The sequence below is a fragment of the Meleagris gallopavo genome, chromosome 21, assembly GCF_000146605.3.
Source record: "Meleagris gallopavo isolate NT-WF06-2002-E0010 breed Aviagen turkey brand Nicholas breeding stock chromosome 21, Turkey_5.1, whole genome shotgun sequence".
NCBI lineage: Eukaryota > Metazoa > Chordata > Aves > Galliformes > Phasianidae > Meleagris > Meleagris gallopavo.
The window spans coordinates 933,442-948,058 of NC_015031.2; the positions used below are offsets into that span (position 1 = coordinate 933,442).

General features: G+C 39.9%; 1 protein-coding gene and 1 long non-coding RNA gene across 3 annotated transcripts; one reads left to right on the forward strand and one right to left on the reverse strand.

Annotated features, from left to right (window-relative positions):
• Nucleotides 1–1,724: 1,724 nt before the first annotated feature.
• On the reverse strand, nucleotides 1,725–6,429 carry PSPH (phosphoserine phosphatase). The gene is made up of 5 exons (XM_010721744.3): nucleotides 6,152–6,429; nucleotides 5,419–5,553; nucleotides 4,094–4,239; nucleotides 3,152–3,300; nucleotides 1,725–1,911 (listed from the first exon to the last, which is right to left on the reverse strand). The coding sequence occupies exons 1-5, from the start codon at nucleotides 6,370–6,372 to the stop codon at nucleotides 1,801–1,803; spliced, it is 762 nt and encodes a 253-aa protein (XP_010720046.1). The 5' UTR covers nucleotides 6,373–6,429; the 3' UTR covers nucleotides 1,725–1,800.
• Nucleotides 6,430–6,518: 89 nt separating this feature from the next.
• On the forward strand, nucleotides 6,519–11,759 carry LOC109370622. Of its 2 annotated transcripts, XR_004161775.1 has the most exons (3): nucleotides 6,519–7,482; nucleotides 9,245–9,312; nucleotides 10,107–11,759. It is a non-coding gene; the product is annotated as an uncharacterized LOC109370622 (long non-coding RNA). The 2 variants fall into 2 exon arrangements; XR_004161774.1 differs by having other exon boundaries at nucleotides 6,519–9,312.
• The last annotated feature ends 2,858 nt before the right edge of the window (nucleotides 11,760–14,617 follow it).

Here is a 14,617-nt window from a genome sequence, read left to right on the forward strand (position 1 = left end):
AACTATATGCAAACATGCAGTATAACTGTATCTATTTGCTTCTGTTTGTTTGTTGTTGTTTTTTTTTTAAATCATTCTGCTTTCCTAGTGTTGAAATACTGTTTGTAACTTACTGCCTCTGCTCTTTGCCCAAAGCTTGAGATGGCATTACTGAGAGCTGTCATTCATCACTGTCCATGGCTCTGTTTCTCCCTTTCCCCATCTATCTTTTCTGATGATGCAGCAAAATGAGCAAAACAAGTATTTGTTTTAATTGTTGGTGATGCTTAAATATGGACAGGATCACTTCACCTTGATTTAATCATTAAGTTAAGAAAACTTTGTGCAAGTTGTGCAAACCAGTAGTGTTTATCTTGTGGAGACAGTGTGAGGCTCTGGAAGGTAAGCACGTCGCTTTTTAATCTTCCAATCTATAAAATGTTTGGTGGGTTGGAAGAGGTGAACCTAAGAGTTACAGCATTCAGACTGATCTTCAGTTTCAGGTTTATTTGTAAGCACAGAGGCCTGCATAGAGGGTTTTGTCCCCAGGACAAGTTATGTAAGTTACGTCATATCAGCCCATCTTTCTCCTGTGATGTTATTATATGGATGGAAGTGGAAGACATATCTTTCATTTTGTCTTTAGTAAAGCTTTCTACATTATCTCAGATGAGATTCTTATAAGTCAGGGAAATAAAAGTACTATCATGTGTCAGCAGTGCTGGTTAAAAAGACACACTCACAGGAAATATCAGGTCTGACAAAAAAAGCACAATTTATCAAGTGAGTTCTGCATAAGGTCTCGCTTGGATCAGACACTGAAGCAATAGAAGACAGACTCTTAAGAAACAAGGATTCATTAGCTGAAACCTCAGAGAAATACTTGTTTAGAACAAGTTAGACTTCTGGCACAAGCAGTTTGAGGGTGGTTGATCCACACTTGAGGCAAAAAAAGAGACCAGATAAGTTTCCCACTGTTTTCTTAATCAGTAGACATTTTGTAAAGATAGGTGAGTCAGCTTCCATCCAGTTATAGGTTGACAGAGAAGAGATTGTTAAATAAATAAAACACTTAAGTAAACAGTGTTACCATCTGACAAAACTACAATTTCAGAGCTTGCTTGTAATTGTTTTAATGAGGTAGGTGAAGCATCAATTGCCTTAAAATATGCTTCTGGGATACTGATGAATATTGCATATACTTTGAATTTGCATGCATCTCATGTCTTTTAGACTCTATAGGTTGAGTAACAATGATGTTGGGTAACAGACTACACCTCAGGTTCTCCTGTAACCATATTTTAATGAAATCAACATTATATAGGTAGGAAATATTACTGAATGTTCACTGTTTAACCTCGTTTGGAGATTCTTTGGAATGGAAATTATTTACCTCTTAGATTATATTATTGTTGATTAGACAGACTTCTGTTGGTGGTCACTTCAGTTTTCTTTTGCTACCCCAACTAGACAGAGGTATTTGCTTTGGTGGTTTTGCAGCAATAGGTACATGATATTAACCAGGGGCCAATCCATTAAAGTGTTATTAACTTATTGATACTTACCTTGGGTCTTCACTTCTGAGTGAATAATCAACTGACCTTTCCACTCTGAAGATGATGTTTTCAAAAGATCTTTATATTTTCACTGCAAATTATTTGATGAACATGGTACCATTTGCAACAGGCATTTCATATAAGAGAAGTATCAAACACTCAGAATCACAAGAAAATCCAGAACACAACTTTGCAAACAAATATATGTTTAATTGCATTTTATAGATGTCTTACAGCTGTTAAATATATTATTTTACTGTATAATTTATCGTTCTTCCAGTTCCTTTAGCAGTTCATCAAAATGAGTAATGTACCATTTGGCTTTCTCCTTTACTTGCTTTCTGATTACATTTCCTCCAAATCCAATGAAGCAGTCCTTCAAAACACAAAGAATGGGCACATATATTATTGCAGTCCTGCTTAAGGTATGAAGCATTTCAGCAATTAAATTTGTTTATAAGATTGTATTTTAAAATTAGCGTTCTTCCCCACCTCTTCCCCTATTTTACTTGGCACGTTCATTTCTATATTTAAGAACAGGAACTTCATTAACATCTAATTTCATGCTACTTTGGTTATTAGAGTTTTGTTCCAACAGCAACAGTAACTTCCAGATTGTCCAGATCTGAGATTTGTGCTGAAAATCTGATGTGGCTGTGATGCAACACAGGGCCTTACTATTCAAGAATGAGTTAACATTGTGAACATGCATGCAGCATCTCACAGTTAGCCCTATTCTGTTTATCTTAACTCTGTTTACCTCATTTCATAGATACCAAAAGTAAACATTAACCATGATTTCAATCATTAACCATGAACAGTCATCTTTCTAGATTTTAGAAAACCAACTGCAGTGAAAATAATGTTTAAAATTTCCACTGCTGCTTTTTTGCATTCGGGTAGAAAACATTAAGCAAATAATAAGCTCCTTTGATCACGGACATACTTAATGCTAAGGGACCTGCTGCCATAAGTCACATCAGCAATAGCTCTCAGAGTTTGTTCCTGTGCAGAAGGATATCTGCCCCTAATACTAGCAAACCAGGGGCACTGGGGTATTTTTTTTGTAGAGAAAGGTGCCTGAGATGAGACACAATTAGGATCTCTCGTCTCTGAAATGACCACTTATAAAAGCTGTTTTTCTAGTTAGCTATTTTTATTCCATCCCTGAGATAGGGCTATCTTCAAAGGTATCATCACTTTGCAGTGAGGTGAACTCTGTTGCTAAGCTGGTATCAAGTAAATTGTGCATCAGATCTGTGTCAGATCTTCATACTTAGCACCATTTATTAGTGTTCAGAAGTGGGATCTTGATAGTGATAGAATCTCTGTACAGAGCCCTGTGTGGAGGCAAACACTCTGGCAGTGTAGGTGGGAAAGGCAGACATGATATCAGCTTGATTTGCAACAAGTTGCTAGCCTTTATGCAGTTCTCTTGGACAAAGCCAGCACCCTGGCTTAGAGAACAGAACATTTACTGAGTTTCAGATGAGAGAAACCAGACATTGCACGATGAAGCTTTTCTAGAGAAAACTGCCTACACAGATTCCTGAAGTGCTGCAGCTCTTCCTTGAAGTCCAATAAGGAATTTAAGCTGCACTTTTTTTAATACTTACAGCAGGAGGACAGGCTTCCATGTCTGTAGCTCCATCTCCAATCATAACTACTTTCTTAAAGTGGAACTGTTCTTTCAGATGAGTGATAACCTTTCCTTTCCCCCCTGATTCAGCTGTTGGTTGTGTTTCATCAAATCCTGCATATTCTCCTAGAACAGTAGAAGGACAAGTGAGACACACAGCATATTTTCATGTCAGTGCAGAAAGATAAATGCCTACGGTGTTTTCCTCAGAATGCAGCTAATTACATGCAGTCCTGTAAGCTTCACAATCAGCATTCCAGAGAAGTAATCAGAAGGTAAGCATAAAAATCAGTATTTTACCTACGTCTTCAGTGAGCAGAAATGCTAGGACAAAAGTAGAAACCCTACATGGTAGTGTGTCAAATCCATTCCCAGTCACTCTGATCCAGTCATTCTGGTCTAAACATTTGAAACATCCAGTATGATGTATGAACAGTGTATAAAACACTCTTACTTAAGTAAGAATCAACCACACTAACCACAGTTCTGCTTGATTACACTAGCTTAAAGTCCAGAGCAGCTGCACTAAAGTTAAGTTCGCTGGTCACCATACATACCTCAAACTCACTGAAAGTGAAGTTTGCTTCTGAAAGCAGGTAAGTGTAATAAGCTCTTTAAACTTGAAAGAGTGAGAGAGAATGAAATTCTGCTGTCAGCAACTGTAATGCTTTTTAACTTTGGCACGAGTTGCAATTTAAAAGTACTGCTCTATTTCATTTATCTGAAAAATGACTTAAACTCGTGTTTTTGGGGGAAGACTTGTAATTTTCCTACTTAGAGACAGACTTAGACTTGGAGCTGGCTGGATTGGTAACACGGCAATTCAGTGTGGACAATATCTGTAGCATAATATTTGACAGCTTGAACACAAAAAAATGGCACTAATTAATAGAGAAAATAGCTGTTAGGGGAATCTCACCATTAAAGTAAAACTTCAGCCTGTTCGCAAAAACATTTGCTGTTGGAATGTTCAGCTGTAAGGCCACGTGCTCCACGATGCTCTGAAACCCCCCGGAGACCAGGAAGACCTGTACCCCTCGTTGATGAAGCCTGTTCACCAGCTCCCTGGGAAGAAAGAAAGTCACCAAGTGTGAGAGCCAGGCAGCATCTAGGTGTAAAGGGATACCAAGAAAGCCAAAATACATCTTTTCTAAACAAGGCTATCCATATATTTTGTTAATCCACTTTACTTAGGGTGTATGCTGCTTTCCAGCTCCAGCTCAAGTTTGTGCTGGAAAAGAGCTGAGCAAAACCATCTTGTCTAGAGGCAAACAGGTATTTAGTTGCTCAGAAACAAGCACTGCCTAGAGATGTTTCCTTTATGCTTTCACATTGTTCATGTTTATTCCTCTGAACAAATGAGACCAGATCCAGTACACATTGTTTTCTGAAGCTAATTATAAAACTAGCAAGAAAAAAAAAAACATCGTTGGTACTGAAAAAGAGCAGAGAATGTAGAGGACATAAAGCCACTGCACAAAAATGCAGAATTGGGCTAAGAAGTGTGAGAAGTGCAAACATTGTCTAACTCAGAATTGCTTACCCAAATACTCTGTGTAATAGAAGGCACCAGAAGAATTACAGAATGAAAAGTTTTCAGACCCGATTAATGTCAGTGGGACTTAAGGGCAATTAAAAGTTTTACAAAAGCTGGCTGTAGAGGCAGGAAGATAAGCATACAGTGATCTAAGTAATAGAAATGATAGTAGTAACAGAAGAAATGCTAAATACTGGAAAGCAAAGTGGAGGCTTAAAAGAGGCTACCCAGAGAGGGAGGAAGAAAGGGAAGGAGTGAAAAGGAAAATCATGTGATTCTAAACACAGAAACAATGTTCCCTTTGTGGTTACATCTAGCTATGCCTTCTACAGAAAAAGCTGAGCAAGTACTTCATTTTAAGGAGAAAATACAAGCACAGTGTTGTCTTAAACCTACTGTATGTGCCAAAAAGAATTTAGATTTACAGCTATGGCTGGAATTCATAGTAAAGGAAACATTTTCAGTTGTTTGAAACAATCTGAATAGCAAGAAAAACCTTTCCAGATGAATTAATTAATGTTTATTCTAAACCCAAAGGTGAATATAAGTATGTATTATATATATATATATGATGATATTTAAGTATGTATTTGCCCTTCATGATTTTTTTTAATCATTAAAGCCTCACTAATATCACAGAATTTTGTTGATATATTCTATGCATTTTTAGAATACTAATCCATTAGGCTATTGCAGTTTTTTCTTACCGTATTCCTGGTGTTAGCTGAGGTGGATTGTCAGATATTAACTTTTGCACTTGTTCATAGGAGGGCCGTATGAGTCCTAGTCGTGCCGTTAAAGCTGCTTTGAATGTCACAGTGCCACCCATAGCTCTGCGGGTCCTGAATTGAGATCCAAACACAACAGATCAGTGACACTTAACAAGTTGAGGCTTCTCCCAAGGATTTAGCTTAACAGCACTGTCAAGGAATACGTTAAGAGCTCATTAGTTCTAGTTATGCCATGCTACCTATGTTGTAGAGGACAAGACTGGTACACTGAAAAGGTTGGTAGTAATCACTGGTGGAAGAGCTCCACAGATCAGACTCTTGTAAGACCCAGTGGCACAAAGGAAAACTGATTCTCTCTGTGAGTGCAACGTGAACCATTGGAAACACTGTTCCTAAACTGCAGGCTGACTGATGTCTCTGAAATTAACAGGACTTTTGCTGCAATTTTCAGTGGAAACATCAGCCTCAAAGAGGTGAAGAGAGTTGTCCCCTCTCCTCCATCTCATAGTAAGGTCCTACTAGAACTTAGCCAGATTTAACAATGACACCTCATGCTGGTATGTCAAAGAAATGTACTTCAGAAAATTTTACTATGGTCTTGTTGAATGGCTTCACAATTTAAAAAAATAGTGTTATTTCATTATGCTCAACCTTATCCATGCTTACTTTTTACCACTGTTCGTGTGAAGTAAACAGCAAATATACATACATCTCTGCAACAGCATCTCCAACTCCGCAGAACTTCGCAAGCTCATCGATGCCTTCTTCCCTGATGACTGTACTGTCCACATCAAAGCATACTGCATCAGCGTTGCGGAAGATTTCTTTCATCTCCAAAAGGGACGCCATCCTTTTAGGAACCTTCTTACTGTAAGAAGATAAGATACATTCTTTCTGTGAGTCACAGTACAGGACTCCGTCTTGAGCCATTGGAGCGACTGATCTGGTGGTGGCGAGAAGGGTCGAGCACAGCCTCCTAGCCAGCTTTTATCAAAGTGTGAACAGTGGTGGAGGTCTGGCTCAGCTGCTGATTTGCTCTCTGCTGTTGCTACCTACTGATGTTCAATTTACGTTATAGGTGGGCTGTGGAGCTGTGGACAGCTGCTGATTTGCTCTCAGCAGGTTCAGCCCATTGATGTTCATTACGGGTTCAAGGCTGTAATACTTGGCATTTGCTGAACCATCAGATTGCCAACTACTGTGCATGACTCAAAATTCTCTTTTCTTGCCTCAGCTACTCAAATGGATCTTGATTTCTCATCAGATCCCATGTGCTGTATCACATTAGTTGCTCCTTAAATACATCAGTGAGTGGTAGTCCCTAAATCATGAAGATTTCAATTCTTTTCTGTCTCAATTAATATAATGTGGCGATACCTTAAGGGGTTCAATGAAGTTCCCAAAGCCTACAACCACAACTTTTTCCATAACAATACCTGACAAAGGTTTATTTTCTACCTTTTTACATCTGTTCACTTGAAGGTATTGAGCACTTCTGCAGATGAGAAGCTCAAGGTGTTATTCAGAATATTTTTAGTCAACTCTACCAATCTTGTACTTTATGCTTTCATAAGGGATTGCTGTGTAGACCTCACTATTTACCAATCTGCACATTTACACACAACTTTCGATCTATCCCATTTCCAGATTTTTGTTGAAGTTCAGTTTGATTCTCTCTTCTGATCTCCTAGATTTCGTGCAGACTTCATGTATAAATGACCTGGGTGGCAGATTCTTTCTTTTTTCTGAGTTAGAGGAGAAATAGCTTTAACAGCATGTCATATTGATTTATTCCTCCTCAATCTAATTTATTTTCCTCCTATCTATCGTGTGAGTTTTCATGATGAGAGCTCTTACACGCACAAGTTTCCACAAAACTTTTTTTTTTCCCTTTTTGTCCAACTTCATCTTTTGCACACAAAAGATATCCAGTGAAAATAGGGGACTGGTTGCTACGTATCTTGCTGTGGAAGAGCCTGAGAACTGAACAGTACTGAAGTAGCTCACCATCAGACAGGAGTCATCTAGGGATCACCAATGGTAAGCATCGGTGCTGTTTCCTGACGTGACTTTTGTGTGCCTACTGAGAGGTCACAGCTCAATAGCTAGTGGTCAAAGCAGCAAATAGAAGCCTTTGCTTTTATTCCCACTAGGCCTGGTTGTAGATGATGGTCTTTTTCCTGCATAAGGCAGAAGTGGTTGACCAAGTGCTTTGGGGTGTTCAGATTAAAAGCTGCTGTTCAATCTGCACTACTATTGTTGGGCTAACTCCTAAAGGTTTCATTTTTATTAAGTTCTTAGGTGCACAAATCAACATTAGAACACACTGCTTAACCAAGGACCAATGCATTAACTACTGTTTAGAAACTTGGGATCAAACCGAGCTAACTGCTCAGTCCCTCACTGAAAGGTAAAATAAAAGTCTGTAAAATTAAGCAACCGAACCTTAGGAGAGAAACCTGTTGTGTAGAGCTAAGAACCACATTTGTAAGTTAATCTCAGTTTACCAGGTAGATACCAGTGTTAAATATGGAAAAGAAAGAAACAAAAGACAGCAAGTCATGTGACAGATTAAAGGCAAAGCCATGAAACAGGACTGCTTAAAAAGGTCTTCTAGCTATTGAGTTTTGTGGTCTGAACACGGCTCTGATCACCAAAGCGGGTTTGTGGCTTTTGCACAAGACTGCCGAGGTGATGCTGTTTCTTCCTTAATGTTCCTTTGTCTTGCAGGTGTGAGTGAGATTTGGAGAGCAGATATCACTCAGCCCATAGTTTGACAGGTCTCTGTTCTTGGCGCATTGGAGCTGTTTCCTGCACAGACATATTGTAAAACTGATCTAGCCTTAAAAGCTTCATTCACTAGAGAATTATTTGCTGCATTTATAGCACTGTACATATAAGAAAAACTATTATGGGCCATCAACATGATGTAAGAGAAAGCAATCTCTTTAGTGACACGTGTTCTCTTGGACAGAGACTGGTTCTGAGCTAACACCTGGCAGCAGGTGGACACGTGAAATGTGAATTTCAAGTTTACTTTGCATTAGCCTTGGTTTGACATTGACTCCACAGCACAGCTCTGTACTTTCAGTGGAGGATTTTGATTTCCTGAGCAGGAGGGCTTTGACTTCAGGGCAGGGCTTGGCAGCCATTTGCATCTACTTGTGCACTAACATTTTTTAAATAGCATGTCATTAGTGGCTTGTTGTTTTTTTTTCCAGCTTACTGGAAATTACAAAGAATTTAGCCATGGGTTTGGTGCCAATTTTCAGGATTTGCTCTACTGGACAAACTTGTTGCATCACTGTTGTGTGACATTTGCGTCATGTTATTCCAACACTGATTCCTTATTATGCAAAGCAGTCACATTGCCTCATGCTAACCTGAGGGTGCACTGCAACATTACCATATTATGATGCAATATGGCTGCGTGGTGACAGCACTGTTATGTGATTCCTTGGTGAGAACTTGAAATATATTTTTGGAAACGTCTTCACAATTTTAATCTGATAAAAATGTTATAGTTAGACACACGCTGGGAGGAGGAAGGAGGAGACACTAACTTTTCCTTCTCCCTGCTACCCCATTTCTCATACTTAATTCTCCTCTAAATATTCCTTACAATGATGAAAACACTGCTGTGAGCCTCACTTCGATGGATACATACACAAAACTGTGGCTGGAATTAACTCTGTCTTCTTTTTGTTCTGCACAATGACTCTTCCAAAAGAGTTTCAGGCTATGGTTTATAATGCCTAAAAATGTCAAATTGTAATGGAGGAATTGTGTTTTTGAAATGCAGAACGGAGCAATAGTTCCTGATCTCCCTTGGTGTATGACTTGCCAAAATCCTCCTATGTTCAACTGAAGGTAGGCATTGAGTCCTAGAAAATGCAGGCTCATTTGTGGCAAATGTATCATCTTGCTTGTGAGAGATAAAAAGCCTTTAATTGGTACCTAAAAGACCAGTATATGTGATGACCTGACATAGTAACTCAGTGAATTTAAGTTGGAGACCTTGTGATCAACTGTAAAATGGTGAAGTTCATACTGGATCAAAGAGGAGAACATTTGGGGAAGTTTCAGCTATTGCAGGGAGTCTTGCTCGTGAGAAAAACAAATATTAGGAGTTAAAGGTTGTTAGCTTGGAGTGAAATAAAGTGCTTCTGCTGTGGTCGGCAAAGCTCTAGGGCTGCCCATCACCTCCAGAGGTTAGCAAATGCCACTCCAAACACTAACATGCCTAATTCAGTGACTTGTGAAATTTTCTTCCCAGGCCTAAATGTAAATGAGAGCATAAGGCAAGGCTAGTTGTGATTGAGCAACAGGCCCAGGAGTAAGGGAAGTACAGGTAGAAGAGGGTCTGCTCCTTTCTTTGTTTTCAGAATTTTCCATGCCATTCTTCCATGGCATTGACCAGGCAACTGCCTAGAATTCAGCACCAGGTAACTTTGCAAGGGAAGTAAGGACAGACACAGTAGCTCATGTGGCAAGGGAAGTCACTGGAGCTCAAAAAGAGTCTGAACAACACTTTTGGTCATGCAGTCTGATTTTTGGGTGGTCATGCAGTCTGATTTTTGGGTGGTCCTGCACGGAGCCAGGAGCAGGACTCGATGGTCCTTGTGGGTCTCCAACTCAAGATATTCTGTGATTCTTATCTACAGGTAGGTGTCATCTGGAAACGTGAGGAAAGAGAATTGAAGTTCTGCAAAACTTCTCCATGGGCAAATCTCTAAAGGATTTAGTAAAAGGAATAACAATTTTTAATTCCGGAGTGTTATGGGCCTCTGTGGATGGGAGAGATTCAGTTAATCTGAAACACAGACCATCTGATTGCTTAGATGCATCAATGCTTTTGTATGAGATGGTAAGGAAAAAGAAATTCCCACAACTTAGGAGTTCTGTCTCTGTATGAAAAAAAAAGTTGGGTAGAAAATCTCTGCACATTCAGCCATTGTATTTCAAATAGGAAATCTATTTCTATTCTATTATTTCCATGCTGGAAAAGTATCCCTGCAGCAAACATTTCAACAGGTTTGATAATAAAATATAGTGGGGAAAAGATGAAGGAAGAAAATTGGAAAGAGACAAAGCAATGGACAAAGAAAAAGCTAGAGAAGGTGTAAAAAAAGAGTGACAAAGGGAAAGAGGTAGGATGAAAGTTGAGATGCAAATGGACAGAAAGGAAATCAAAAGGGAAAATGGCATTTCCATGAGATCTCCGTGCTTCCAGACTGCATTAGAACACTTGGAAAAAAACTGGCATTTCCACAAGAAATAGGATCTCTTTCGTAACAGGGAGGGTGGAGTCACAGAAGCAGGCCTAACAATTATGTAAGAGCACATGCTAAAGGAAAACAACTGTAATCTTTTCTGTTTGCTGACCGGTCAAAGAAGGGCATGTGCCACACTGTGAAAAGCTGGAACATCTACAGTATCTGCTAGCTGTATTGGAAAAGGAACCTGCAGTGACACTCAGAATTCTGCGTGTTCTGTGGCAGCTGCACTTTGACGAGAATTTGATGAGATCTTAACATATCCAATGTGTCTCCACCTGTTAGCTTTCAGAATTGCTGTCACACTGGCACTTTGTATTACATTCACACCTACTGCTGTGGGAAAAAATGAAGAGTAAGTAGATCTTGATGAAATACTACTTAAAATATCTTTTTTAAAGGATCATTCAGGAATATCCTCAGTGTGCAAACAATGTTTGTGATTCTGATTCACTTTCACATTTAAAACTGAGCATGAGCACTTGAGCTACGGGTGCACAAGAAGACCAATTTTGTTCTCACTTTGCCCAGAGTTGTTTTCCTGGCACCAGTGAAGTCAGTCTCACTGGTTTGGATGAGAACAAAGTCACTGTGCGATACGTTCTCAAGCAGAGTAATGTTGCATTGAACATGCACTGAAATTAACAGAAATGCAACCACATAAAACTGTTCCCGTTGCACTGATGGGAAACTGCTGCTTAGAGTATGAGAATCAGAGAAGTTTGTTCTTGAAATTTTTCTTAGGACCTTTCCCACCCCAGGTATGATTCTGTTCATGAGAATATCCACAGCAGAGCTTCCATGGTAGTAGTTTAAACAAAGCTGTTAGTCCTTCACTGTTAGTCTTTCACAGTCCTACGTCTGTAAAATGGGAGTAGAATGGTAATACATTTTTGTTATGTTGAGGTTTAATTCTCAGTATTAGCACTGTGTTCTGAAAGCTTAAGATGAGAGATTATAAATTGAAACACATTAGCTATACTTAAGCAAATTGTTGCTGTGTATTCCTGCAAGTATTTTAAAAGTTCAACTCATCCAGAATTTGAAGTTTCTGTAGTTTTCGATATGAAAATAGAAAGATTCAGTGCTTAAGCTCACTGAAGCTGCTTCTAACTTCCAGATTTTATGTTCAGATTTTAAAGGTAGTATCAGCAACCTGTATGCAAGTCAAGAGATGGATTGTTAGCAGCTGTATACTGATATCTGTACAGCAATGCCTAACAACATATTTATTGAAGCACATTTTAAAAGGTAGTTGAAAAGGGCTGGAGGGAACCTGCTGGATGTTGATAGACATCTCCCAGCTCTCCAATCTCCTCTTGCCTTTCCTGCCAAAATGATGATGCTTCCCCCCTGCATGATTGCATCATTCATTCATGCTCCTGCTATAAAGCAGGCACCACACTGCTACATCTTGCTGAGCAGCACACAGCCCCAGCCTAAGAGATACAGTTCACTGTCTGTGCGAGAAAAATATGTTAAGTGTCATGGAACTGAATACACCAAATGCCAACCCCTTCCAAATTGAGAGAAAAAAAATGTTCCCCATGACTTACAGTATGGTACTGGCCGTGGCTGCTGCTGCTGCTGCAAACCTCTTGGCTGCACAAGAAAAGAACGGATCAGCTGAGACCTTCAGTCACATAAATGCAACGGCACGGGCTGATCTGGAAGAAAGCCGCATTTTGTAAATCACTCTATAATCTGCTGAGTAAGCCGGCCTGGATGTTTTTTTTAAATGGTTGCACACATGTAACCAGAGAAGTCCAGCTGTTCGCTGACAGGCGTAAGGAAGAGGTGTAACCTTGCCTGCGTCGGGGGAGGAGCCGCTCGGGCCCAGTTCGGGGCACTCCCAGCATGGGTAGGCATGGCTTGGCAGGGAGCAGGCAGTGCACAACATGATGGGGAGCTGACTTGTTGCCAGCCTGTGCACAAAGCAAGGCAGGTCTGAGCAAACACGCGTACCTCCGCAGAGCAGGACGAGGGATGAGAGCCGAGGAGGGGCTCTGCCAGGCGGCGGTCAGGAGTTTCTCTTGCCACGCAATCAGAGGCGTGGGATATGGCTTTCTTTCACTGCAGATGAAAGATTTTGTGCATTTAAATGTCAATATTGCATTTAAGTTGTTAATCGACAACAAATCAGAGTATGCGTTATTACACACAAAAAAAATCTGAAATCAAAATTCATTGTGAGTTTTGAAGGCAAGTTTAAATCTGCTTTGCAAGAAGGCTCTGTTTTGTTTACCCAGATAAAATGTTGTCAAAAGCAATTGAAAAACTGCACAACCTGTCTGTGCGTGTGCTTTGGCATCATGCAGAAGGGCTTTCTGCAAACATGGCTGTGGGCACCAGTTAGCAAACAGGAGGCTGCCAAGCCACAAGTATGAAGCCAGTCACTTGTTTCAAGGTCAAGAAAGCCAGAGTGCTGATTTAGCTGCTTTTATTTGTTTGTGATAGGAGTCTTATGACTGCTACCCATCTGGAAAGATTGTTCTGCACCGCTGGATACACCGGTCACTTTCTATGCATGATCTCTTTTGCAATTCTGGCATTATTTTCTTCAATCTTATGAGCATGAACTGAATCAGTACCCCCTTTCTGTGCTTCTCTGCCCATGCCTTCATGTTTTTTCGAATGTTCTTAGTACTTGTATGAACATTTGTCAATGTAAGTATCTATCAGTAACTTCTCACATCAGGACGCGCTGGTGCCAAGCGCCTTTGCAGAAAACAGGTGATGTGTTTGCTGTTGTGTTTGGTCCTTTACAGTGTGTTTTAAACAGATTTAGAAGTTGTTTCTGTAAATAAGGTTAAATAAAAACAGATCTTGATAAGGATGGAAGAACACTGCTTTTACTTTCTGCTAAGATAAGCAGTGTGTTATTTCACTTGTGAGAATCACCACTGGGGACTTCATGTTGGATATTCCCTCTACTTGGCTTAATTTAACAGAACTGTTGGATTTAATTCACTTAGATATCATGTTAACAATTCTAAACCGGTGTAATTTGTTGCAGCTCCAGTGATTCCAAAGGACAATTTAGGCCTTGTAAGCCTCTGCCCTGCATTTTTGCTATGCATTAAAAACAAGTAAGCAGAACAGCTCAACAACCACAATGAAAAGACTGAAAAGTGCATAAAAGCTTGTAGTGATTTCTGAAACATGCAGCAAAGTGGGCATTTGCTGTGAAAATGCTAATGAGAAATGTTATTATACTGTAACATAAACTACCTGCAGACATGACCAAGGAAAGAACCACAGAAAGATCTGACTGGATGCACAGAGAGGATGCTCAGGAGTTAACAGCATGGCTTATATGGACTCAGCACATACAGAACCTCTCCATCTGTTCAAAATGTGGAGACCGTGAACCTGAAGTGTCAGCAGCCAGCCCTACACATTGCAGGTGTGTAGGATGGAAGATTCCTGCTTTCCACAGGACATCACCCATGCAGGTCACAGAACAGCAATAGGGAAAACGTAAAATACACCGTGCCTGCTGCTCTGCTTATGGGTTTGACAAGGCTGCCCTCTACTGAGAACAGCCTGGAGAAAGGATTTTGGCCAAAAAAAAATTACAAACCAAAGAAAGAATAGCAAAATGTTTGTGTTTTGAGTTTGTGCTCTAGAAATTGGGGTAGTGCTGGGAATTCAGGTGTTCTAACTGGGCGCTGAGGCTATGCACCCTAAATATCAGCAGTGCTGCCTCTCAGGGCTGGGTGGTTTTGTTTTTGCTTTCAGCAGGCTGGTAGCATCCCAGCAAAAGTGAAGAATAAACATTAACAGGAGAATTCCGGAGCCCAGTTATGAAATACCAAGTGTAATTTCCTGCATTTTGCAATGTTCAATGTTTATTTTTAATGATTACAGCAGCAGGGGAAAAAAAAAGAAAAAAGAAA